The sequence below is a fragment of the Cupressus sempervirens genome, chromosome 5 (assembly GCF_028749045.1).
Source record: "Cupressus sempervirens isolate cs-2001-9-10 chromosome 5, ASM2874904v1, whole genome shotgun sequence".
Taxonomy (NCBI): Eukaryota; Viridiplantae; Streptophyta; class Pinopsida; order Cupressales; family Cupressaceae; genus Cupressus; species Cupressus sempervirens.
In genome coordinates, this window is record NC_143122.1 from 11,267,206 (window position 1) to 11,292,512 (window position 25,307).

The 25,307-nt window shown below is 33.5% G+C and overlaps 1 protein-coding gene across 1 annotated transcript in view; it reads right to left on the reverse strand.

The window, feature by feature from the left end:
* Positions 1-17,144: 17,144 nt before the first annotated feature.
* The window catches only part of FUT13 (fucosyltransferase 13), a 45,156-nt gene continuing 36,993 nt past the window's right edge, over positions 17,145-25,307 (reverse strand). The window contains exons 2-3 of the mRNA XM_089828449.1: positions 18,479-18,652; positions 17,145-18,161 (exon numbers count right to left, since the gene is read on the reverse strand). Of these exons, the coding sequence (XP_089684575.1) occupies positions 17,595-18,161; positions 18,479-18,652 (741 nt within the window). The 3' untranslated portion in view covers positions 17,145-17,594. The remainder of the gene's footprint in view (positions 18,162-18,478; positions 18,653-25,307) is intronic.

Consider the following 25,307-nt stretch of genomic DNA (forward strand, 5'->3'; position numbering starts at 1 on the left):
CAAGCGGTTCAAATGATACAATTGTCGTTCTCTTGTACCAAATATTTCACAAAGGAGACATTGCTTGGGAGACTTGAAGCAGTTGAAAATGAGCTTAGACAGTCCAAAGAATTGACCAGAGTAGAAATAGATTTTAGTGCCTTGAATATTCGACCTAGTTTATCAAGGAGCACAAGTGCTAGAGAAGACTTTGCTACCAGTAGCATATCTGATGAGGACAGAAAGATAGAAGAAGGAGTAGCCCTTCTCGTAAGAATAGAAAAGGATGGTAAGAAAATCTTTAAATGTCCTAAAAGGGAGAAAAAGTATAGAGAAAATTTCAAACCTAGAAAAGATAGAGAATGTTTGTATGCAAATGAAGAAAATGATTTTGATGAACAAGCAGTAAGTGGTAGTGATGATGAAATGGGATTTGTGACAATTAAAGAAGAAAGTCCAAAGAAAATAGCTTTGGTATCACAAGTTGAAAAGAAATCTGATTGGATAATTGATAGTGGTTTTTTGCATCATATGACTGGTGATATGAACAAGTTTGTTGACTTCAAGTCAAGATGGAGGCATTGTCAGAGTTGGAAACAATGTAGCATGCCAAGTTAAAGTGGATAAAGCTTATTAGTTGTAGTTCACAGAGAAGACATGCGTGAATGGAGACAAAGATAGAAAGGTAATTGGAACAGGAAACAGATCTAGAGGTAATGTATTTCAGTTGAATCCTACTGAAATGACATGTTTAGTTGCAAAGGTAGATGATAGTTGGTTATGGCATAAGAGATTTTGACATATAAACTTTGATAGCACTATGAAGACTAGTAGAGATTTTCCTAAGATTGTAAAGCCTACTAACACAATTTGCAAGGAGTGTGTATTGGCAAAGCATAACAGAACTTCTTTTCCCAACAAGAATTTTACTACTACAACAAAATTGGAGATTATACATATAGATCTTAATGGTCCTACGAAGACTAAAGAATTCTTTGGTGAAAGGTATTTTATGATTTTAGTTGATGACTTTTATAGAATGATGTGGATTTCATTTCTTAAAGAAAAATCTAAGGCATTTGATAAGTTCAAGATATTCAAGAATAGAATTGAGAATGAATCAGGTGTGAAGATTAAATGTTTAAGATCAAATAGAGGAGGAGAAATTACTTTAAATGAGTTTAACATATTTTGTGAAGTAATGGAATCAAAAGATAGTTATCAACTCCAATAACCCCTGAAAAGAATGGAATTGCAGACAGAAGAAACAGGTCCATAACAGAAGCAACAAGAGCTATGTTAGTTGAGAATGATGTATCCAAGATGTTTTGGAGAGAAGCTATAAATACAACAGTCTACACTATGAATAGAGTGCAAGTCAGGAAAGACACAAACAAGATCCCTTATGAACTATGGTTTAATCACTCACCTACAATTAAGTATTTCAAAATTTTTGGTAGCAAGTGTTATATCAAAAGGGATGATGATATTGGTAAATTTGAAGCTAGAAGTGATAAAGGTATGTTTCTTGGTTATTCATTGAAAAGCAAGGCTTATGGATGTTATAATTTGAGAACTAAGACTAAAATGGAAAGTGCAAATGTAAGAGTTAATGAGAAATTCAAGATACAAGAAAGAATACTTGACTACAATTCAGATGATGAGAATGTTGTTACTAAATCAAGGAATAATGAAGTATTCTTTGAGACTAACAATGATTTGCAAAATGAAGGAGATTTGAGGCAGAAACAAAGCTTGTAACCTTCAACAAAGCTAAGAGTTGAGATAACAACTCCTACTTCAGGTAAGAATATGACAAAGAATCATCCACCCGAGCAGATCATTGGAAGTAGAGATAAATTTGTAATGACAAGAAGTGGAATCAATGAAGAACTATGTTTGATATCTCAAGTTGAACCAAAGAATGTAGACAAAGCATGTGAAGATGACTATTGGAAGCAAGCTATGAAAGAAGAATTGGATCAGATAATGAAGAATGAGACATGGGAATTAGTCCCCAGACTAGCAAACAAGAATGCAATAGGAACTAAATGGGTATTCAAGAACAAGATGAATGAAAAAAGTAAAGTTGTAAGAAACAAGGAAAGATTGGTATGTAAAGGTTACTCATAGTAAGAAGGAATAGACTATGATGAAACCTATGCTCCTGTGGTAAGAATAGAAGCAGTAAGGTTATTATTGGCATATGCAGCATATAAGAAATTCAAAGTATATCAGATGGATGTCAAGTCAGCATTTCTGAATGGAGAACTTGAAAAAGAGGTATACATAGAATAGCCTAAAGGTTTCCTTTAATAGATGACAAGGACATAGTATGCAGATTAAAGAAAGCAATGTATGGCTTGAAGCAAGCACCCAGAACCTAGTATGCAAGATTGGACAAGCATTTGACTAAGCTTGGATATAGCGCCAAAGGTATGGCAGATAGTAATCTATATTAGAAAAAAAATTGATGATGGATTAATGATTTTGGTAATATTTGTTGATGATATCATATTTGGAGGAAATGATGATGAAAGTGACAAGTTTGGAGAAAAAATGAAGAAGGAATTTGAAATGAGAATGATAGGAGAAATGAAATATTTTCTAAGATTACAAATTGTGCAAGACAAAGAAGGAATCTTTATTTCACAGACTAAGGATTTGAAAGATTTACTTAAAAGGTTTGGTTTGGAAACATGTAAACCTATTGGAACACCTATGGTAATTAGACACAAGTTATCTACAAAGGATGAGACACCTATAGTTGAGCAGAAAAAGCATAGATCTATGATTGGAGGATTGTAATATCTGACTCACACAAGGATAAATATAGCAAATGCAGTTGGAATTGTTGCAAGATTTCAAGCTGACCCCAAAGAAGTGCATTACGCAAAATTTAAAAGGATATTTGGATACCTAAAAGGAACACCAGAGTTTGAATTGTGGTATGACAGATCTAATGATTTTACTTTATATGCTTATACTGATGTTGATTGGGCAGGCAGTATGGATGATAGAAAGAGCACCAGTGGTGGAGCCTTCTTTCTTGGAGGAAGATAAGTAGGATTGTACCTCACAAAGTACAGAAGAAGCAGAATATGTTGCAGTAGCAAATAATTGTAATCAAGTTATTTGGATGAAGCAGATGTTGAAGGATATGAGGATGGAATTCAGTGAACTTGTTGTCATATAGTGTGACAACACAAGCATAGTAAATATGTCTAAGAATCCAATGTTGCATTCTAAGACTAAGCACATTTCTATCAAGTATCACATGATGAGATAGAAATTTGCATAAAAGGAAATTAGATTGGAGTATGTAAGCACCAAAGAGAAGATTGCAGATATTTTCACTAAGCCTCTTCCTAGAGAGACTTTTGAGTATTTTTGAGGTATGCTATGAGTTAAGCCCCTTCCTACATCAGAGTAGATGATGCAAGAGTGCATCAATCCAGTGTAACAAAGCACTATTGTTTGTCTGGACTAAATGTTGATGCTTCCTATATGGGGGAGTATCTATGATGGACAGAGTCATCTAGGACTCTTGATGGATGTTGTTTTTAAAAATGTCTTTGGACACTTGAGCAAGTCAAAGACAGTTGTTGCAGAGATTGATGATTGTTGAAACCTTTGACATTGATGTCAATGTGGGGGGGGGGGGGGGAGTATAGCATGAAAAATAGTTAAGTAGAAGAAAAAATAGACTACAGCATGAAAAATAGTTTGATATAGAGCACATTGAGGTATATCAATGGGGAGAATGATTGATGAAAAGGATTTGAAAAGAAAGGTTAACAATATTTTGCAGTTGGTATTTTTGGAACTAGATGTTTTTCATCTACGTTGTCATCAATGCCAAAAGGGGAGATTTTTGGAAGCATGAATATTGATGATATTCCTATGGGGGAGTATTGTAGAAACATGATTAGATCATTATCATGGTGATATGTTACATCCATGACTGTATTTGTAATTGATGTCAACATAGTAGTTTTATGTGGTATCTGACAGAAGAACAGTGGAAAGATCAAGTTGGTATGAATAGACAGTTGAGTACTTTCACTAAGCAAGGTTAAAGGGAGATACTACTGAGTGTCTAGTATATGCAACTAACCTTGAAAACATAAGAAATTAAGTCTGGAAGAATTTATGCAAGTTTTAGTGAATACTGTTCTGAGATAGAGTTTACAGGGGCATGTTTTGGTAAACTTGTTATATCTCTTAGCAGAGTTGTTATTCTGAGAAGCCGAAGTTAAAGATGTAAAGAAGACATGTTGGATATGACATGGCTAAGCTCTCTCATCATAATGTTGCATGTACAAAAAGTTATTCAAGTTACAAGGCAAAAGATTAATGTTATCACTCAGTGTAATGTGTTCTTAATATGGTCTTATAATAATTAATTGAGAAGGTGTAATAGTCGACTCAAAGAATTATTGTATGGATTCAGTATAAAGGAAGGACATTTTCCTTTATCATGTATGGATGAAAGAGAATGATTATAAGCAGCACAAAGAGCAGAATGCAAAGATAAGCTAAGCAGAGCGAAGGTGAAGGAAACTTCATTGCTAAGGTTTTATTGTATGATCTAAAGTTTGATACTTGGATCCAAGGTTTGTGACCTAGTATACAAGGTTTAATAGTGATTGGTCTGGTTAACAGGACAGAGAAAAGAAATTAAAGTTCAGTACATACAATTATTTTCCAAGGAATAGTTGAGAGATCAGTGGGACAGTGAGTTCAGTGATCTTGCCCCCCAGAAGTTGTTTGGACAGTGGGTCTTTTTATCTTCTACAACTCCTAACATGATTGGAATCTTCTGACAAAGATTCAAAGTCTCCTAATAGGAACTCATATGTACTAAATGTTGTAATAGACTCTTAACAGGGTCCATCCTCTAAAAAGGAATATTTATATAAGTACATCATCTTGTAGGCATCATTCCCACTGGGGTTTTCCCTCTGATCAAGGGTTTCCCTGGTTAACATATATGGTGTAATTGTGTATGTGCATCTTATTATGGTTTATGTTTACTTTGGTTGAATGGTTAAGATTATTGAAGGTAGATAAATATTTTAATTATTGGATAACTGATTCAACCCCCCCCCCCCCCCCCCCCCCCAATTATCTTGGTTGACTATTGTTTCTAACAGTAATGACTTATCACCATAAAGTTAAAAGATCGATATCAGATTGAGAGGGAGTCTGATATGCATTCTTGAACGAAGAGAGTCTATAAGGGAGTAACTACAGGACTTGACTTCCCATGATCATTGTTAAGAAGGACAAATATGAGGTGAAATTCCTTGTTAATAAGTTCTCTACGAAAGAAAATTTTGAAGTGAATTTTCTTGAGAAAGAAGTTGAATTAAAAGCCCGTGTTCCACTCTCTACGAGCAACTATGGTGGATCCACCTTTGACTTGGTTAATAGTGGATACCATGTGAGTTATTACATGTTGTGATTATATCATGAAAGGTGACGATCTTTTATTGTTGTGTTTTTAGAGGATTGATATTGTAAGGTGACGATCTTATCAATAGCTTGACCTATTAGTGTGACAAACTACATTAAGTTGTTGTCCTAGAGTTCTAGTAGTCATGATAACGAAAGTATCATGATTATACTTCATGTGTTGTCCTTAAGTGTTGGAGATTAGGATACTTGTCATGATAGAGACTATGACATTGTGATTTCTTATTATCTAATAGACTACATTAATTTGTTGTCTCAAAGTGCCAGAAACTAGACAACTCATATCCTGCTAGGATATAACATATTCTTTTGGTAGGCATCAAGAATTTTTTTATGTCAGTGCACATACTAAAACAATATAAGTATGATGAATATCATATGATTGATATTTCTAGTTGAATCATACTTTAGATGATATTGAAAGATAACATCTAAGTTGATGGATATATATTGATATCCTTAAATGCTTAAGAGCATACTTTGTTCTACAAATCCTCCCTAGCTAAGAGGGAGTGTTAAGGTTGTAGCTTTAGTCAGATTGATTTGATCTAAGATACATTGTTGTTATTAATAAATCATCATTTCCTATATATACTTATTCATCATAGAGATGTGTCTCTTCATGAGACATGTCTCCTCCTCTCATATTCATATGAGATTCAAATATGCATTCAGAACACATTGATACCATGGCAATCTAATCACATTTGCATAAAATAATTTCATGAAACTTAATAGAGTGCCCCTTGTTTATCACATGACAACTGATATTTTCAATATTCTTATTAGAAGTTGCGGAAATATATATTAGTGTATTGGTATCAAGTCATCGTATTTGTCATCTTATTTTTTCTATGAATTAAAAATATATATAGATAAGATTATCATAAAATTATATTAATAATTACAAATAAAAGATTATGATTGTGATATTATGAAGAGCGTTAAAAATAATAAGAAAATTTAAGATATAATAGTTATAAGAAAAATCATAACTATTTTTATTAGAATTATATTAAAAACTAAACCAAATGTGTGGAAACACAAAAAAAAAGACTACCTTCAATTAGTTAAATAATAACTAGCAATTGCACCATAGGAGGTGTAAAGGGAGTAGCCGATAGGCAAATTTGGATGTGATGATTTGATAATTGTTAACTTATTAAAGTTTGAATCCCTTTAAAAATCTTTTAATGATTGAACTAATTAATATTAATTTTTAAATATAAAATAGTTGTCATGTGTAATCAATTTGTAGACATTGATTCATTGGTCAAAGTCTCCGTTGCAGTATTTTTCATTTTTGAATATAATTGATGATGTTATTTTATGTTATACAACTTTGAAAGAAATGTTATTATATAATTAGAATGAGATTTTTTTTTTTTTGCAATTATAATGTTTTAAAAAAATTAGAAAAAGGAAATATTATTTGAATTTGTGATATTTATTTTGTTGACATGCATAATTAGTAAACATTAATTTAATAGCAATGCATTTGTCGTTGCATTTAAACTACAATTTGAAAATTATAATATTTGAACATAACATTATATTAAGGAGATCAAGATTTTCACAATCTATGATAGTTATGGTGCTTAGCTTCTAGATTAGATTGTGTAGAGATTTTTACCATCAACATTTCTAATCACACTACATGAACCTACATTGTTTTACATTTCTTGCTCTCTCATCTTGATGATAGAATGTAGTGTGATTCGAAACGTTGATGGTAAAAATCTCTACACAATTTAATTCAAAAGCTAAGCACCATAAATAACATTATATGTTATTCTCAAATATAAATCCAAATATACTTACTATTAACTATTAGATTATCCAATAACCATAATACCATCTCAATTATCGTTTGGTCGTTTGGCTGCAAGAATTGTCGAATACGAAATTCATCTATGGTGGAATAAGCTCTCTTCTAGTATTCGTGCATTCTTAAAATAAGTTCTAGAATATCATTTGGACCTGTTTGGTTGACTTGGAAGAGGAGTCAAAATATGCATGTTCTATGTTTGGTTGCAACAGTTGAAATAGGAATTCGAATAAGTTTTATTTTATATTTTTTAATAATTAATTTTTTGTAGTTTGGTAATATTTTAAATAAACAAGATTTTTTATTTATAAAAACAGTGTTTTTTTATTAATTTTTTAAAAAGCCAAATTATTTTAATTAAACTTTATTTTATTTTTTAAATTGACTTTATATGTGAAAGATATAACACAACCTTTAAAATTTATTGAAATTCAAAGGACATATTATATTATATTTTAAATTTAATTCTAAATTAAATCAAATTATTTTCATAAGTATAAAAACTAAAATCATTTTATTTATAAATATATTAAAAAATATATAAATATAAATAAGTTGAGATCATTAATATGATCTTTAAATGATCAGTCAACATAGTTTTAGTTATAAGACTAAACACAAGATTTATTTGTAAAGATCATTTTATGAAAGTTCAAAAAAGATATGAAATTTGATATTAGTCTTTTTTGTCATTTAAAATAAATACATTTTAAACGTTGAATGATGTTGACCTACTTTATATCTTATGATGAACGAAGAAAATAGTACAAAAATGCATTTAAGTGACAAAATATAATCAAACGGCAAAGTCATGGATCCAACAAACCATCAAACTAGTTTTATTAAAAACTAGAATAAGAATAAGCTATTTTTATTTCATTTTTTTTAAGAACTCTGTTATGCTCATTTTGAAGTCAAATTAAGATAGACGAATTCTAATTCCAATTTTATATTTTGCGAAAAAACCTCAAATTGACCAATGCTGGTAGGGCCTGCACTCTCAACTTCAATTTCAGAAAAATATAGTGGGGATGGCAGAGAATATTAAAAAGTGAAAGTAAGTAGAGACTGGTAGAGAGAGTCTGTCATGAGAAGAAAGGAAGGGAAGACCAGTCTGCAAACATTAATAAAGCAGTACGTTTCGTACACTCCTTGTTTCCTTCAAAGAATAGATGGGACAACTTCTTCATGAGAAAACTGTCGGCAAGAAACAATGAAAGTTGATAAGAAAGTTGTCTCTTTCACTGCATTTATAAATCATAATAACACTAGTAGTTGCATTTATGACTCCTGCTTTGGTCTTTGTTCCTACCAGAGCTCGGTATGGAGGTAGTGTGCTTGTGTACTGAGCGTGACAAGCAGCATTTATCACAATGGCCAGTGTGTCCAACACACTCTTGATTAATTTCTCCATCATTTTAATCATTTGGATGCCACTTTCTTTCCTTTCCTTGGGAGCCGTTATCTATCTACAGCCCTCTTTAAGCTGACTGAGTTTCTATGAATGGTTTCCTGAGTCATGGTAATTATTATCTTCAGGTACGTCGAGGGATTTTATGAGGGCCTTTGCTTGAGAAGCAAGGAAACAATTAAAAGATAAAATATGAATTATCATATAGATTTTATTGTCAACGTTTCCAATTGAAAATTGGAATAGTTGCTCTCGATCATTAGGAACTGCCAAAATAAATTTGACGTCGTCAAAAGATTATAAAAAAATTTAAAATATAGTTTGGAGGCAACAAATATAGTTAGTTATCAGTGTGTTTATATTTATTTATTTTTGTTATTTTTAATATTGTAGTTTCACGTCAAATTCATTGTAAATAAATTTGTTTTGTTTTAAATTTTTATTGAAAAAAAGATTTATTGATGGAAAAATCATTATTATTATTTTAAATTAACTTAAAGTTGTATTTATCAAAAGTCATCACTTAGTTATTAAAAATGTATTTAGTTGTATTTAAGATCATGTGACATCCAGCATCGGCCGAGTGCCATGCACCCATGCTCATGGGATGCACCCATGCTCATGGGATGTCGTTAAAACATGTTAGTCACTTCACAGACTGCATAGTACGCCTGTCATCTGATGAAGGTAATTTTTTTAAGTATATTATTATTACATCATATTTATACTCTTGCCTTTTTAATTGTAATTTTTTATTATATTAATATGTTTATACCGTGTTTACTAGTAACTTAAAATTTAGTATATTCATTGTAGACAAAATTATAATTTTAATATGTACAAATATTTTTTTTAAATGATAAGTTTTTAGTAAAGTAATAAAAAAATTGTTTAATTTTTTCAATTGATTTCTAAAATTAATAATTATGAAAGAATATTATTTAATAATCTCTCTAATGAAATGTTAATTTTAAATGATAAAAAGTTAACTTTCAAATAAAATCAAAGGAGAAGAATATTGAATAATAATATAAAAATTATACATAATGGTATTCATCTTCAAATCTTAAAATTCTTTATTTTAAATCTTTGTGTCAAGTTATAGATAAAATGCAATTTTTTGGGTTTTTTTAAATCTTTGTGTGAAGTTATAGATAAAATGCAAATTTCCAAACATTATGTTGAATCTGAAATATTTATAAAATCAAATCAAACACAATGAAAGTGAGAAACAAATTTGACAAACTCAATTGTGGAAATTTAATGTATGTTATGTAGAATATATTATAACTTAAGATATAAATGAGAAAAAGAGTGGTAGAAGAGTAAAACACGCAAAATAAGAAAATAAAGTTGGATGATACTTCATTATATTATATAAAAGAAATTAAATTATATTTATTCTTATTAATTTTAAATTATTTATTTTGATTTTTAAATTATTATTTTCTCAAATCTCCTATCATAAGTGTTAAAACATACATATTATATTATTAATTTATTTAATAATGTACAAAAATATTTGATTAGATTTATAAATATAATTGCAATAAATCAATAAAATTAATCTCATTTACCATCTTCCCTGATATTTTACAATTTTATTCAAAATATATCTAAAAATCTTTTATTTATAAAGAGAATAAATAATATTTATTTTCTTAATATAACTAATTTTTTTAATATCAATTATATGATAAAAATTACGAATTTACAACAATAAAATTATAATCATATTAATTATAAAATTATTACTAAATAAAAGTTATACTAATAAGTTATAAAATTAAGTACTTCTATCGGCATAAATATTTGTAAACACTTACCATGATATAATAAAAAACTTACCATTAAAACACAAAAGTATATCTAATTTAATAATAATATGCTTTAAAAATGTCAATTAAAACACGATGGTAAAAAGTTACCGATTGTGAAGTGATGGCATATTTTACGGACGTGGTTGTATGTGTCAAAAAGATGAACATAGCATCCCATGGGCATGGGGTATGGCACTCGGCAGATGCAAATATGTTGCACTGTAGTTGGTGTCGTGACATCCATGTGAAGACATTATATAGATTCTTTTCAAAGACTTTTTCCATGGTAATATGGTATTGGGTACAAAACAGTTTGTAGTTTTGGCCTCTTTTTGTCTATGGTATGGAAGAGTAGAGTGTGTTTGGTGTTAGCATGTTGATATTATATCGTTTGCATTGAAAATTGATAGGGAAACAATACAGTAGCCATCCCAGGTAACCTAGCATAACTAGAGTTCCTAATATGTATGTCAAAATTTGCCTATTTTTCAATGAACCTTAATAGGTGAGTGAAGAGCTTAAAGCTAATCTTTTGGCTTTCCACATTTACGGAGCTCTCTATAGAACTTGTTGAGTGTGAGGTGGTCTAAAAGTGTTATTTTTAAACATTCACCCAAAACTCATTATGTTCACCCCCAATGGCTGCTCACCAAAAAAAAAGGTACCTTTTGTACAAATGGACCAATCAAAACCAAGAAAGCTTTAAAATGATCAACTATTAGTGCATGTGTGATCAACTATTAGTACATGTGATATCATTTTTGGGGCTTTTAATGAGTGGTAATTGGGAGGGATAGGTGACGGTAGGATGTGGTGGTCATTGGAACATGGGCAACAACTGGCTCATTTCCCCTACATGCTTGTCCTTTTTTTTTAATGGATTTTTTTGTTGAATGAGTTTATCCACATAAATTGTGTGTGTTTATATGGTTTGTTGATTCTAATGATATTGTGTGTGTGTGTGTGTGTGTGTGTGTGTGTGTGTGTGTGTGTGTGTGTGTGTGGTATTACTAGATAAAGAAATATATTTGTATTAGTGTCACCTTGTTCTTAATTTACATTAGGGGAAAAGAAATTATACGAGCCTTATTTGTTGGCAAAATGTTCAGCATTCCACTCGAGATTTGTGACAAGGGCTTAATTGCCTCTTGTATACTATAAGTTGAGTGGTTGTATCAAGCACTAACAGATCAATTTTTCGATGCAACGACAACCCCACTCTAGCAAGTGGTATCAAAGCTTGATAATATGCTCAAATCCTTAGACCCTAGGGTAACGTTGAGGGGGAGATTGTTGGCAAAATGTTCAACACTCCCCTCTAGATTCATGACAAGGGCTTAATTTCCTCCTATGTGCTATAAGTTGAGTTGTATCAGGCACTAACAGATCGATCTTTTAGTGCAACGCCAACCCCACTCTAACATTGTTGCTAGTCCTAACCATGTGCTTACTATGCTCTACCATTCAAGGTATCTTATTTGATTTATTTATTAAGGTCAATAGGGATTTTGAAAATTTTCTAAACCTTGAACAAAGCAAAGGGAGCAAGGCTCCTACCCTAAACAAAGATAGTCAATAGGTTGGATGAAATGTGAGCTAACAAGTCATTAACAATTGAGAAGTAGAACAAAAGAAGGAATAAATTTAGTGAATACGCTAGCCAAAACTATGAACAAAAAAAAGAATCACCAATGTCCCACATAGATTAACCCTTGTTAAGAGAAAGTTGACATTTGCCTACAACTTGATTATGAGTTTGAGAAGAGGAGCTTGGGCAAGAAATGTTCTCCATCTGTTAACAATAGTCCAAGAAATACTATCACCCATACTTATATTACAAGAGAGCATGAAGAGAAAGGCTCGCAATGGGCTTAACCCACGTAAAGTAAGGCAAGAGGTGGTCACCCACCTCAAGAGGAGCTTGGAGCTAAGCAACTACTATAGGAAAATGGGGATGTAGGTGAAGTTTCTAAATAGGGTTTGAAAGGCTTGATAAGGCCACATTGAAAGCTAAGGACATGCCATTGTCATTAGAGGATTCATTTGGTGGAGAATGAGGAGCCTATGCAATCAAGTGATCATTATTAGTATTCTTTCACTAGATGGCACTACTTTTTCAGCATAAAGAGAAAAATGTATAGTTAAGTAACCATTGAGAAACATAGACCCTCAATCAAACAATTGAGTCCAAATTATATGTCCAACCATCAAACCACATCCCTATGAAGAGCCTAGAATGTGCCCCATGTAGATAGTAGACTTATCAACCTTTTAGAAATGACTAATAGAATTGACAATAGCCTCGTAATAAGAATCCTCCCAAGATTTGAGAGCAAGATTCGAAAGTCTAACCCACCCCATAAGCACTTTAGTTTGGTAGTCGGGTTGAAGGAAGTTGTCCAAATTTTGACTGAGTGCTTCCCCAAACCGCTAACCCAGCACCAAGTTCTATCCTCGAAAGAAGCAAAGGAAGGAACGAAAAAAACTATGAACATAAAAGCAGAGCTCAATCTTCCTAACCACGAGGGACCTCCAAGAGCTCAATCCCCAATCATACAAGTAGGAATTGAAGATAAAGATTGGACAATTAGCACACCAACCTTAACGTTGATAAAAATGCACACCAACCTTAACGTTGATAAAAATGCTCATTTTCAACCACATTCACATTAGATAACCACCACAGATATGGTTTGGTTCATAGAAAATTGGTGGACCACCCGCAGGGGGACGGGTAGGGTCAGATTTGGTTGACTGAGCAAAGCTCCGAAACCCCTCAGAAGTAGAAAGCACCAAAGGAGGGGTCAGGACAACGTTAGGGGCAAAGCAAACGCTAGAAGCTGGGTTCACTGCCCTAGGCACAGACGCCAACCGCTAGTAATGATAGGAGATGCATTGCCCAACAGATATCAACAATAACAGGGTAGTGGCTAAATAATCAATTAAAATGTAGAGTATGTAAAGACTACGGAAAAAAAAACGAAGTGTTCCTCCTGGTAAGATATGCATTTTAGTTTTGCTAAACTCTGTAGGCAAGGAGAGAATCAACCGGTGCAAGAGACGTCGAACCTGCAGGCACTTTGGCGGGAGAGCAAATCATTGCAAAAAGTACGTTTTCTTCTTTGATTGCTTCACGATGTATTTAAGGCATTTATTGGTTTGCATGAGTTGTGTGCTTATGTAAATTATTTTACATTTATTTTCATGTATTTGCAGCTTTTCACCCTCAAATTCCCTGATACAATGGTTACAATAAAGTGGGGCATATCATGTCCCTCATCATTTTTATGAATATATATTAGATAAAGATTCATTGACATGTCTAGATAGACTACCATTACACATGGCAACACCTAATATCTCGTGCCATTTTACAAGCAACGTAGTATATAAAGATTCATTGACATGTTTAAATAGACTACCATTACACATGACAACACATAATATCTCATGCCATTTTACAAGCAACGTAGTATAAAAAGATTCATTGACATGTCTAGATAGACTACCATTACACGTGGCAACACCTAATATCTCATGCCATTTTACAAGCAACGTAGTATATAAAGATTCATTGACATGTCTAGATAGACTACCATTACACATGGCAACACCTAATATCTCATGCCATTTTACAAGCAACGTAGTAGATGTAGCATTAGCATGTCACTTACTTTCAAACAAAAAAACACCCCTTCTCTCTTCCCTCCACATTATTACCTCTCAATTTTCAAGTAAATTTGATTTCTATTAAGTTTATTTTTACTTTAGACACTAGTATTTTTTTTTCTCTAATTCTGTAGGTTTCTTAAAACATGTGTTCAGAAAGAAAGATACATGAAGATATCAAAGTCATTTCATATTTTTGAATATATGCTTTATATGAATGTTTGTGAGTATACGTATACTTCATGATCATTTTAAAATAGAAATGTGCCTTACCATGGGGAAATGTGTACAACATTCATGTGCTCATATGAATCCGTTTTTTTGTAATATTTTGAAATAAAATACCTTATCACATTTGTAAATTAAAAAATGGTGCACCCATAACATTGAAATCATTTCCTTGATCCTTCATTTACACAAATACCCACATATTCTATCTAATTTATATTTGCATGCAATCGTATAGATCTACTTGATTACACCTACTACTATCCTCATTCCCATGTTATTTCACACCTTGTATCAACATTTCTTGCTCTAAGTTATTTGTACAATGTGTATGAGCAATCTTACACCACATAGAATTGATCCAATATTCAATAGTCAATTTTTTCTAGACTCGCAACTATTCAACTTGATGGCGACACAACCCAAGAACAGAATGGAACCAACAGAAAGGAAAAATTATATTAACTGAGAAAATAAGCTAGTACAAATAGTACAGAGAAAATAAACTTCAGAACATGCCCTAAGGGCTTACAATAGCATAAATCTGAAGAATATTTCTCCTTTTAGCACCTCCTCTCAAACTCCACTCCGAACTGCCTTTTACAATGCCAAAAATCTCCTTAAATAGACCCCGGAGGGTTAAGGCCTAGGAGTACATTCTAGAAAATGCTAGTAGGCATCCACCGACGAAATAGAAGGTTCTAGAAGCTGCGTTAGAAGTCAGTGCAAATCTAGAAGAATCCAGAAACGGTAACCGAACTTCCGGGAGGCATAACTTTTGAACCGTAACTCCGATTGACGAACCGTTTACATTTTCGAAAAGCTCTTGAAGCGCTCTATAGCCCTATGGACAAGTTTTGCTCATCCCCCATTTTTCGACCCTTTTTGAGGTCATTTAATGCCCCAAACCTGACTTTGAAGCATTCTTAGGAGGTCTCCAAAACTCGAAAAACTGCAATAACTTTCAAATCGTGGGGCTTTTTGACCTGGTTCTTTTTCTGGAATGCTCTAAATCACAATTACATTCATCTGGCCAATTCACACCTTCTAGGTCACCAAAATGATGGCCAAATTGCATACTCCTATTTTTTCGGGATTTTCAAACGCACTGATAGTTGAACTATGAGAGTTGGAACTTTTATTTGAGCCAAATGGGTATCCAAAAATGTAAAGACATGAAACAGAAACTAAGTCTAAGTACATTTTTTTTGGGTGACACAAGATTGCCCTTATACCTCTGGATGCTCTTGCATCACAACTAGGCATTTTGAGACAACAATGTATTGTTATCTTGGTATTTAATGGCCATTCATTACAATCCTTTGATATCTAACAATCCAATATGCTACAAAGAAGAATCATTATAGGAATCTTATGCTTTGTAGCACTAAAAGGAACATAACCTAGGATTGCATCATCTAAGATGCTTGCATACCTAACTATTCACTTTGATATTCTAGCACAACCATAAAACTAATCTGATCAAGGATTGACCCAAAAAAAATTGGGCATTACAAATCCAACAATTTCTCCAACGCATTTTTCAATATTGTTAGTCCTTAAAAGTACTAGATTATAGTGAAATAGGTCACACAAATCTATAATTGATAGAATTGTTCTTACAAATCTCAAGTCGCATGTGTCTTAAGGTACAAATTCCCATATATTCAACCCTATCTTGTTTATATTTGCACACTTTCTTATACATCTATCTTGATTACATCTATTTTCCTCATTCTCACCATCTATTTACCAACTTGGCATTAGCATTTCCTTATCCTATGTCAGTTGTACAATGTCCACAAGTAATTCTAGAAGGCGTAGAATTGATCCAAAATTCACTTTTTAAAAGCCTCTCAACTCATAACTATTCTACTAGTCATTTTGAGCCCACAAAGTTTTTTGTTTTTTTGCATAAGTAATTGTTGCCCTTGAATTTTAAGGCATAATCTTTTGGTTTGGAGCACTAAAAAGAACATAATCTAGTATCACATCATCGATGGTACTTGCGTACCTAATTGTTGGCTTTGATATTCTAGCACAACCACATAACCATCCTAATCAAGGGGATCGGCCCAACGAAACTTGGCCCTTGTATATCCACGAATCTCTCCAAGGCATTTTACAATATCTTTCATCCTCAACAACTAATTTGATTGCTAGATTATAGTGAAGCATGTCACACCAATCTACAATTAATAAAATTGTTCCTAAAAATTAAAGTCATGTATGTACCCTAAGACATTCCCTCAATGGGCAATCAATCCTACAAGGCACAAATTCAATTAATAAAGAATTCCAAGACTACAAATTCCAAAGCATATAACAAACTAAGCGTTCCCATTTTAAAGGTGAGTAAAATTTTGTTTAGCATCAAATTTTATCTTCACCATTATTCCACAAGCTATGTATGCGATCTTCCTCGTGATTTCTGAAGTACCATTTCAAAATCAATTTTCAATTATGAATATTAATATTAATTTATATTTAATTGTGTACATTTAATTAATCAGCGTAGATTAGCTTTTAAAATGAGATTTTTACCCTATTAATAATATACTGCAATATAACACCTGATAAACGATGCCCACTGTAAGTCAAAAACAAAGGTCCTTCAAGGATCCACAAAGCATTGCAAATAGACACATGGGATATTCAATTGTTTAGAGAGAAAAGAGGAAATGTTTTCCTGTAACTCTTGATTGTACAGCACCCGCACATCACTAATAAAACTCGCAAAGGACTGCATAATATTATAAATAACATCGTAAAGAAGAAACAAACAAGTCTCAACTATAATACATTGTGCGCCGTCAAAAGAACTTGAACTTCTTGATTTCTTTGGTGACAGTAGTGCATTGCCTGAAGTACTCAAATTCTAGGAGAATTAAGCCACCTCAGATAATAGATACTAAAGGTATTTCCACTAACAGAAAATGCATTTACAACTGGGACCTTAATCATTCCATGGAGATTCCCTCCAATTTTACTGGCCATCTTTCAAATTTTATGCACTACACCTGCTATTCTGAAAATTTGAAGTAAATTTTATTTCCAAAGGTCGTCGATAATCAAATAGATTGAAGACACATGATCCAATATGACTGCAGATAAGGGGACAACTGCTACCAGAGATGTTAAAGAAATGCATGATTTGTACGATGATGCAAGACAAGATCTTTCAATTATTTGCGTATTTTCCTCCAAGTTTGCTTATTAAGCCACATAATCGACAGGGAAAAGAATCAAGGCTGACTGCCCGAGTCCTGTGATAATTCCCTAGGACACCACAACGACGCCAGGCGTGATATTCAGCATAAGCCACAGGATCATTTGCAACCCGTTTTACATATGAAGCCAGACTTCCTAAGGAATTAAATTTGGTCCCATCAATAATAGATTTTGGAGGGACAAAATCCAGAACATTTGGAGCACCAAAATAAATAGGTACAGCGCCCACATCCAAAGCATAGAACAATTTCTCTGTGACATAGCTTTCAGTCATAGTGTTCTCAATGGCTAAGACAAATTTGTAATGTGACATCGCACAGTGAAGATGATCAGACCAACTATGACCTCCACTATCACTCGATCGACATTCCGGATACATTTTCAACGCCATATCTCGTCCACCGACATTGTTTAGACATTTCCCAAATGAATGGTGAGGAAGCAATGAAAGTAATTTTCCTGCAAGTTGATTCCTGTCTTTCAAACATCTCGAGGAAGACCAATATACCAGTGTATCCTGACAGAGAAATACTATAATAAATTAATATGAGAAATAAGAGCATGGTTAAGAATTCCATGAAGAAGAGTTTCATGATACACTGCTTACGCACTCTACCATAATGGCAGCACAACCAAATCAGAACTACACAATAAAGAGGATTGCCAGAGAGATTAATAGATAATATCCACCATATCATAGATGAAAAGTAAGATTTCATAGGCCTATCCATAGGACTGTCAAATGTTGAATTCTAATTTACAAAAAGGAGAGAACTTTGCTATCATGGCAGAAGGAAACCATGGAGGGAGGACAACATGGGTAGTACCACTTACATTATTCTTATAAGGAGAGACGTAATAGTTACGACTATTATGAAAAAGAGCACCAGCATATGTTGCCTGTATATCATCTCCAGCGTGATAACTAACAAAAACATCTGCCGCTGAGGTAGATCTCCTTCCAGCTTCGAGGTCCATGTACACTCTCAATGGTTCTCCTTTATGCCTCTGGCAAATCATCCAAATTAAAACTTCAGTCCAGATGGTTTTAACACACTACATTCAATAAAATTCATATATACCCACCAAAAAAGTTTAGGTGAAGCAATTGATTTATTAGCTTCCCAACAGAGACATAGTTTTAACAAAAAAGCTAAAATATAAACAATCCAATAAAACATGCATATGCTTGCCTATAGATATGTGTGTGTACATACATACATTCCCACTCACACACACATACATTGTCAGCCAACAAAAGGATGTTGCTAGTCTATCTTGAGATGTATCTTCCATGCATTATTCGGCATTTTCTCACCTTAAAGCTTTCTCGCTTGGGCACATACTAGTACTTTTCATTTTTCCTCCTCTTTAGACAGTTTCTCCATGTTATTGCCTCTGTTATAAAATTACAAATACATATAAATGTGCATGTGTAGAGCAGGAATGGTATTGGCTTACACTCACAATCTGATTATAATAAGTGTTATAAGCAGTATGGAGCATGGATGGTTCAGGGGATGGCAATGATAAAAAAAACAACTCCAACGACATATTGTAGGGGTTGAGAGGCAATGTCCCAAATAGATCCTAAGGGCAGTACCCCAAGCACATTTCCTATGGTGATACATGGTGGGGTCGTGGGGTGCAGACCCTGCCACAAAGGCCAAATTAAAGCCTTGAGACCATGCAGAACTTCATGGCACGTCACTTTTCATACATTTATCACTAAGGTTTCTCCAATACCATATTTTCATCATTCTTCAAAGAACCAATAGTGGGACTGGAGAATCTGACAAATTTAAATGATGAGGACTGTACAGTCGAAGATAGGAATACCACCATTCTTGTATCTTTCTTTTGTTTTTCTTCTCTATTTTCTTAGTTCTAGTACATGAGTTTTTAGAAACAACTGACAGAAATCACCAAAAACTAGCAAACATTTATGAAAACTTGATAACAATGTACATCCACCACCACTCTCTACTAAGCCCAAGATCTTGATGGCATAAAAATTAAGAAATTTTTTATCTCAAGCTTCATTAAATTAAGATAAAGAAAATGCACATCCATATATAGTTTGTAAACTCTGTGGGTACTCTTCGAGTTGCCAAGTACTCTCTTAGTTTTTCGCTATGCAAGTTTTCACAAGTTCAACTCTCCCGCTTTTATAGACACAAAAATGTGGGTAAAAATGTTGACGAGTAAATTTTTTGTTTTAAAATGTGTTTTTCACATGTTGGTTCTAAAATAAAACCATGCATCCTATTTTGAGATGTCAAATTTTAATTTAATACATTTTGGAATTGAGTTTAACCAAAAAATATGTTTCTTTGCCAGATATTAATTTTCAGTACATTTAAGTTGCTGAGTTTTTTGTCAACTATTTTCTGAGTTTTTGTGGAGTTCAAAATTTTGGACTTGTCGAGTACTCTTTGAGTTTTGAGTTTGTGAACTATGCATCCATGTAAACAAAAACATGACAGCTATATTAATTATCTATTTTGTCTCCAATAACATTTAAGTATCTCTTTTTTCTTCCAAGATCAACCAATCGTACATGCCATCATGGTTTCTTGTCTATCCAAATCTTCGATGTAAATCAAAACTAATATCATGGCATATTAAAACTGTGGGGAGATCCTGAATTTTTTAGCAATTCAAGGAGCTTCACAAAGTTTCTTTTGTGATTTCCAAGATCATAAGCAAAAACTAGAAAATAACTTCTCCAAACCATGACCACATGATAAGCCAAATGAATATTAGCAGGAGATGAGTAAAATGTACAGTGTAGCCTTGCCTATATAGAAAAGGTGGAAAAGGTTAGCAAGTCTGAAACAGTGATAACTATTGAAACAATAATAACAACTCCTCACAATATGGGACACTTATTAGCTCACTTGACAAGTGTTCTAGTGAGTGGCAAGTGTGTGTGCAAGAAGTCTCACAAAGTGAGTGCACATCTTGACCACATGACATAAGACAAAGTATAAATAATCCCAAAGTAAACTCAAGCAAATGCAAAATAGGTCAAGCAAGGTGGAGAAGATTGTTGTCATGTGGAGCCTAATCAAACTCAAAGGTTAATTTTTCCCCACTTCATTCGGCATGGTTCCCCGCCCTCCCACCAAAATTTCCTATGGGCGTTATGCCAAGGGTTAAGGGAAAACGCCCCTTGCAAGGTCCTAGGGCAGCGCCCTAGGCACACTCCTTGTTGCAATACACAGTGGGGTCAAGGGGCAGTGCCCTTGAAGCCAAAAACGAATTTACTATTGTAAAAAGTGTTCAGAGTTGATTATTTCTATTCAAAGGCATATTCTAGCCCTAATTTTGTAAGTGGCAAAAGTCTAGTATAAAATGGTTTAGGGTTAGGTATTTTATGAGGTATGATGATTTAGTAGCTTCTTTTGGCAGTATTGAGTTGCAAGGGATTACAGACTATAATCAGGTTGAAATCACTGGATAATAAGAATATTGGAGTCGTTATTTGGTGGACGTAACCCAAGGACTGGGTGAGCCAAATTAAATATTTGTATCTTATGTTCTCTTCTCTGCGCTTTATTCTTTTCTGATATTGGTTATATTTGCATGTAATTGTTATTTCTGCCTCTCTAATCCTAACAAAGGTTAGCAAACCCGAAACAATGATTAGCCACTCAAAAGATGTAACATTTGTTAGCTCACTTGAGAATTGTTCTATGGAGTGGCAAAAGTGTGTGCAAGAGGTGTCTTACAAAGGAAGTACACGTGAGGTGAGACAAAATACTAACTAAATTCTAAATAAACTCGAGCAAATATGTATAGGTCATCCAAGGAAGTGATAACAACTAACTAGTATGTGATGACTCTATACACAATTACAATCTTAATGCCAGCTCAAGGACTTCTTGGCAACAACAACTTCAATGGGGTGGGATGTGAGGACATCTCAGGAACATCACCTCTATAGTGAGAAAATCTCAGTGAAATTTACCCTCTAGTTATTAGGGTGGGAAAGAAGCGGTAGGGTGTTTTGTCCTCATTTTAGAATTGCCTTGTTTTTTGGGAGGAGATATATCCATCAACACATATAAAGCAATCACTCTCTGAGACAAACTACCAAGAAATTACAGACCAGGCAGGTACTCACTAAAAAACAAGCCCTCACAAGTTAATGTGCCAAGCTCAATGCAAGTACTTGATGAGACTAAAGCAGACCTGCTGAAACACCAGTTGAACATTGAAATTCATAGACATGCAGCCCTCATTGCGCAATGTTGCCATTTTCAGATCCTCTTGTAGTACAGAGGGTGTTGGATGTTTGGGTTGGTGCAGTAAGATCAGAGGATTGTAATGTCACTAGTGTGTTCTAACTTAAATGGATTAATGGAGATGAACAGCACTTTCTAGTCATTACGGACAATTCCAAGACCTACTACTTAGTATCAATTCATACACCAGTTGATGCGTTGGGAATTCTGGCTGATTTACTATTTATAGTGAGGATTATTTTTGACGGCACAATTCCAAGACCTACTACTTAGTAAGCATCAATTCCTACACCAGTTGATGCGTTGAGAATTTTGGCTGATTCACTATTTATAGTGAGGATTATTTTTGACAGCACAATTCCAAGACCTACTACTTAGTAAGTATCAATTCGTACACCAGTTGATGCGTTGGGAATTTTGGCTGATTTACTATTTATAGTGAGGATTATTTTTGGCAGCGGGTCATAGCTTTGGCTTCCTCTCAACTTCAGCGTGCGATAACTTCAATTATAGAGTTCTATAGTCTGGGCAATTTTTAGGATATTACTATTTATAATAAATGGAAATTTGGGTAACTGGTCTCTCTTTCAACCTTTCCTCAGCTCAAAGTGCAGAGTCTTCAGTTTTGAACATGGTGAATTTCATAAGATTGGAAAATACTATTCTGTTATTTCACTAAAATATTTTAATAAACCGACTTTATCACTTAAGTAAAATTTAGGGGATGTCAAAATTAAGAATGTGAAATAATATTTTAAGACCATTTCATGTGGGCTTTTTAAGGGGAAAAAAATGATATTTAAAAGAGCAAAAAAGAATGCCTCCAAAAGAATAGTTAAAGAACAAAAGAATGTTTGTGGGAAGATATAGCAAAAACGAAAAAAGTTAAAAAAATATATTTTTGAAAAGGCAACCAAAAAGCAAATAAATGTTTTTTTCCCTAAAAGGAGGATTGGGCTCACATTTGAGCATATATGCAGAAGATAATTATTGTTCCCCCTCCTTGCACTTCCTTTCCTTCCCTAAGATAATTGGTTATTGCAAACAATAACTCACATTAATAAATGCATAGACATTTATCTAAAATTCAAAATTCATGTCTGCATATAATCTAGTATAATTATATACATTCATATCTATATAGTTGATATACATACATATGCTTGAGTAATATAACTATTACTTCATGTTGATATGAGATGCCACTACAGAATACAAAATCGAACACTTAGTATTCCAAACGAAACACCACATGTCCAACTCTCTCTTGAATAAGGATGCTCATATGCCAAACAATGTATGTGGATTGTATGATCAAATGAGACAACCTCACGGTTCCTTCTTAGTATGGACTCTCGCTCAATTATAATAATGTGATATGTTGTGTATCACAAAGGAACTTACATTGTTCAATCAATAGATATCAACTACATCATCCACTTCCAACAAAACAAACTACAAAGGAAAAGGATTTCAAAAGATATTCTACTCCTAGAATGCAAGAGATGATGAATGCTTTTGTGACTCTACTAGACTTAGTTTAGCCATCGACGTCAACCAAGCTAGTGCAATCTCCTAAGGTGGAAGTAAGATGTTCAAACTATTACCATTCCATTAACAACATCCATTGATGCATATCAATGTGCAAGCAATAATCGAAGTAAAGGTCATAAGTATGTCATTTGAACACGCAAAGAAAACTTACAATCAAAAAGTAGCTAGTGTTTTGGTCTATGCGAGTTCACCAAATATGCATCCAAAATATTTTGCATTCAACTAAACAATATTTCTAATCAACACAAGTAAATACTACAAGGAGGAAATGTACAAACCATGCAATACTCCAAACCAACACAAGTAATCCACCATGAAGACCAACAATAAATTAGCAATTACTTTGATAGCATTACGGCAACAATTTCAACAAATATCCCCTCTACTCTACTCTATGATGCAGTCAAGGAGAGAGAATCCCCAAAGGCGATGTCTGACCTTGCAACAAGATTAAACCACAGCAAAAATGCCAAAACAAACTAATAAGGAATAAACATCAAAGGAAGAAATATCACTAGATTATGACCAAGTTGGCCTATAAATGCAAATATTACATCATCATTGTCAATATACAACTACAATAAGACATTCCAGCCTTCGGCAATTGATCATCCCTCAAAATTAAGAAACTTCAAACAAACACTAGTTATCCCATTTGCTTCTACCAAATCTTTTCCTATCCTTCTATCTACTAATCACCTAGCCCTTCTTGCAATCTAGCACTACACAAACAAGGACTACTACCCTACTTATATACAAGATCACCAACCACGGGTCAGCTTTTCCAATCATTAATTTCCAAGACAGAGGAAACAGATTACAAACAGATGGTTAGGACCCAAATCCATAAGAACAACCCCAAAATAGATACATCGTGTCATGTCAACATACAAGAGGGTTGGTAAAACATATTAGAACATAGAACAATGTGTCCTTACGCATCGCGTGTCATGAATATTCATTGCAAGCTACAACTCACCACCTTAACCATTAGAACAGGAAAGCTAGTAGAGGACCTGACCAATCTTAAGATAACTTCATCTGGAAACATCAAAACAAGGTGCAAAGTTAGGCAAAGGATCTTCATGATGCCTAGACCACAAAATAAGCATCACACAAGAAAATGAGTCAACTGGATCAGTCGTAACCTAAAACAATAGGAAAATTGTCCAAATGAACATTAAATAGATAAACCAAAAGGAAATATTTTTGGGTGATGCAAGATTGCCAATGACCCAAGGATGCTCCCGCATTAGACACCCAGGTGAAAAGAAAATGTTCCATTAAAGGAACTTATGAACATTTGACAAGATTCAAAACATAAACCCCATGCTTACTCTTGATCCATGAATCCTCTTCATCATGAAGGAAATGACTATGTCAACTTTGCTAATCCACAAATCTTGAAGAATTCTACCACCTATGTTCTGATCAATCTTACCACATTAAGTATTTTGGTCTCTATCACTTCTACAATCACCAACTAATACCTGCTTCAACTTTTGTTGTTGAATTCCACCTCTGACATCTTTCAACAAGGTTGTAATCCACTCACAAGATTTTGCTATATTTCAACATTTACCTATTGTAACACCATCAACTGGATGTCACCTGTCTTCAATTTCATCAAAAAGCATTCGCTCATCAATTCCTTCAACAATTGTACAACCTCAATAACCTTTTCGGCCACCTGTTGCAAATCCATCACCTTCTGATCTAAAGCAGGCTGATCTCCCAAGGTGTAATCCTTCATCATACTTAGGTTCTTAGCTTTCATTCCTTCCTCCTTCAAAGGAAGTAAGGTAAATTTTTGTCATCCTTCATAATAGAAACAACATTCCTTCAACAATCATGAATAG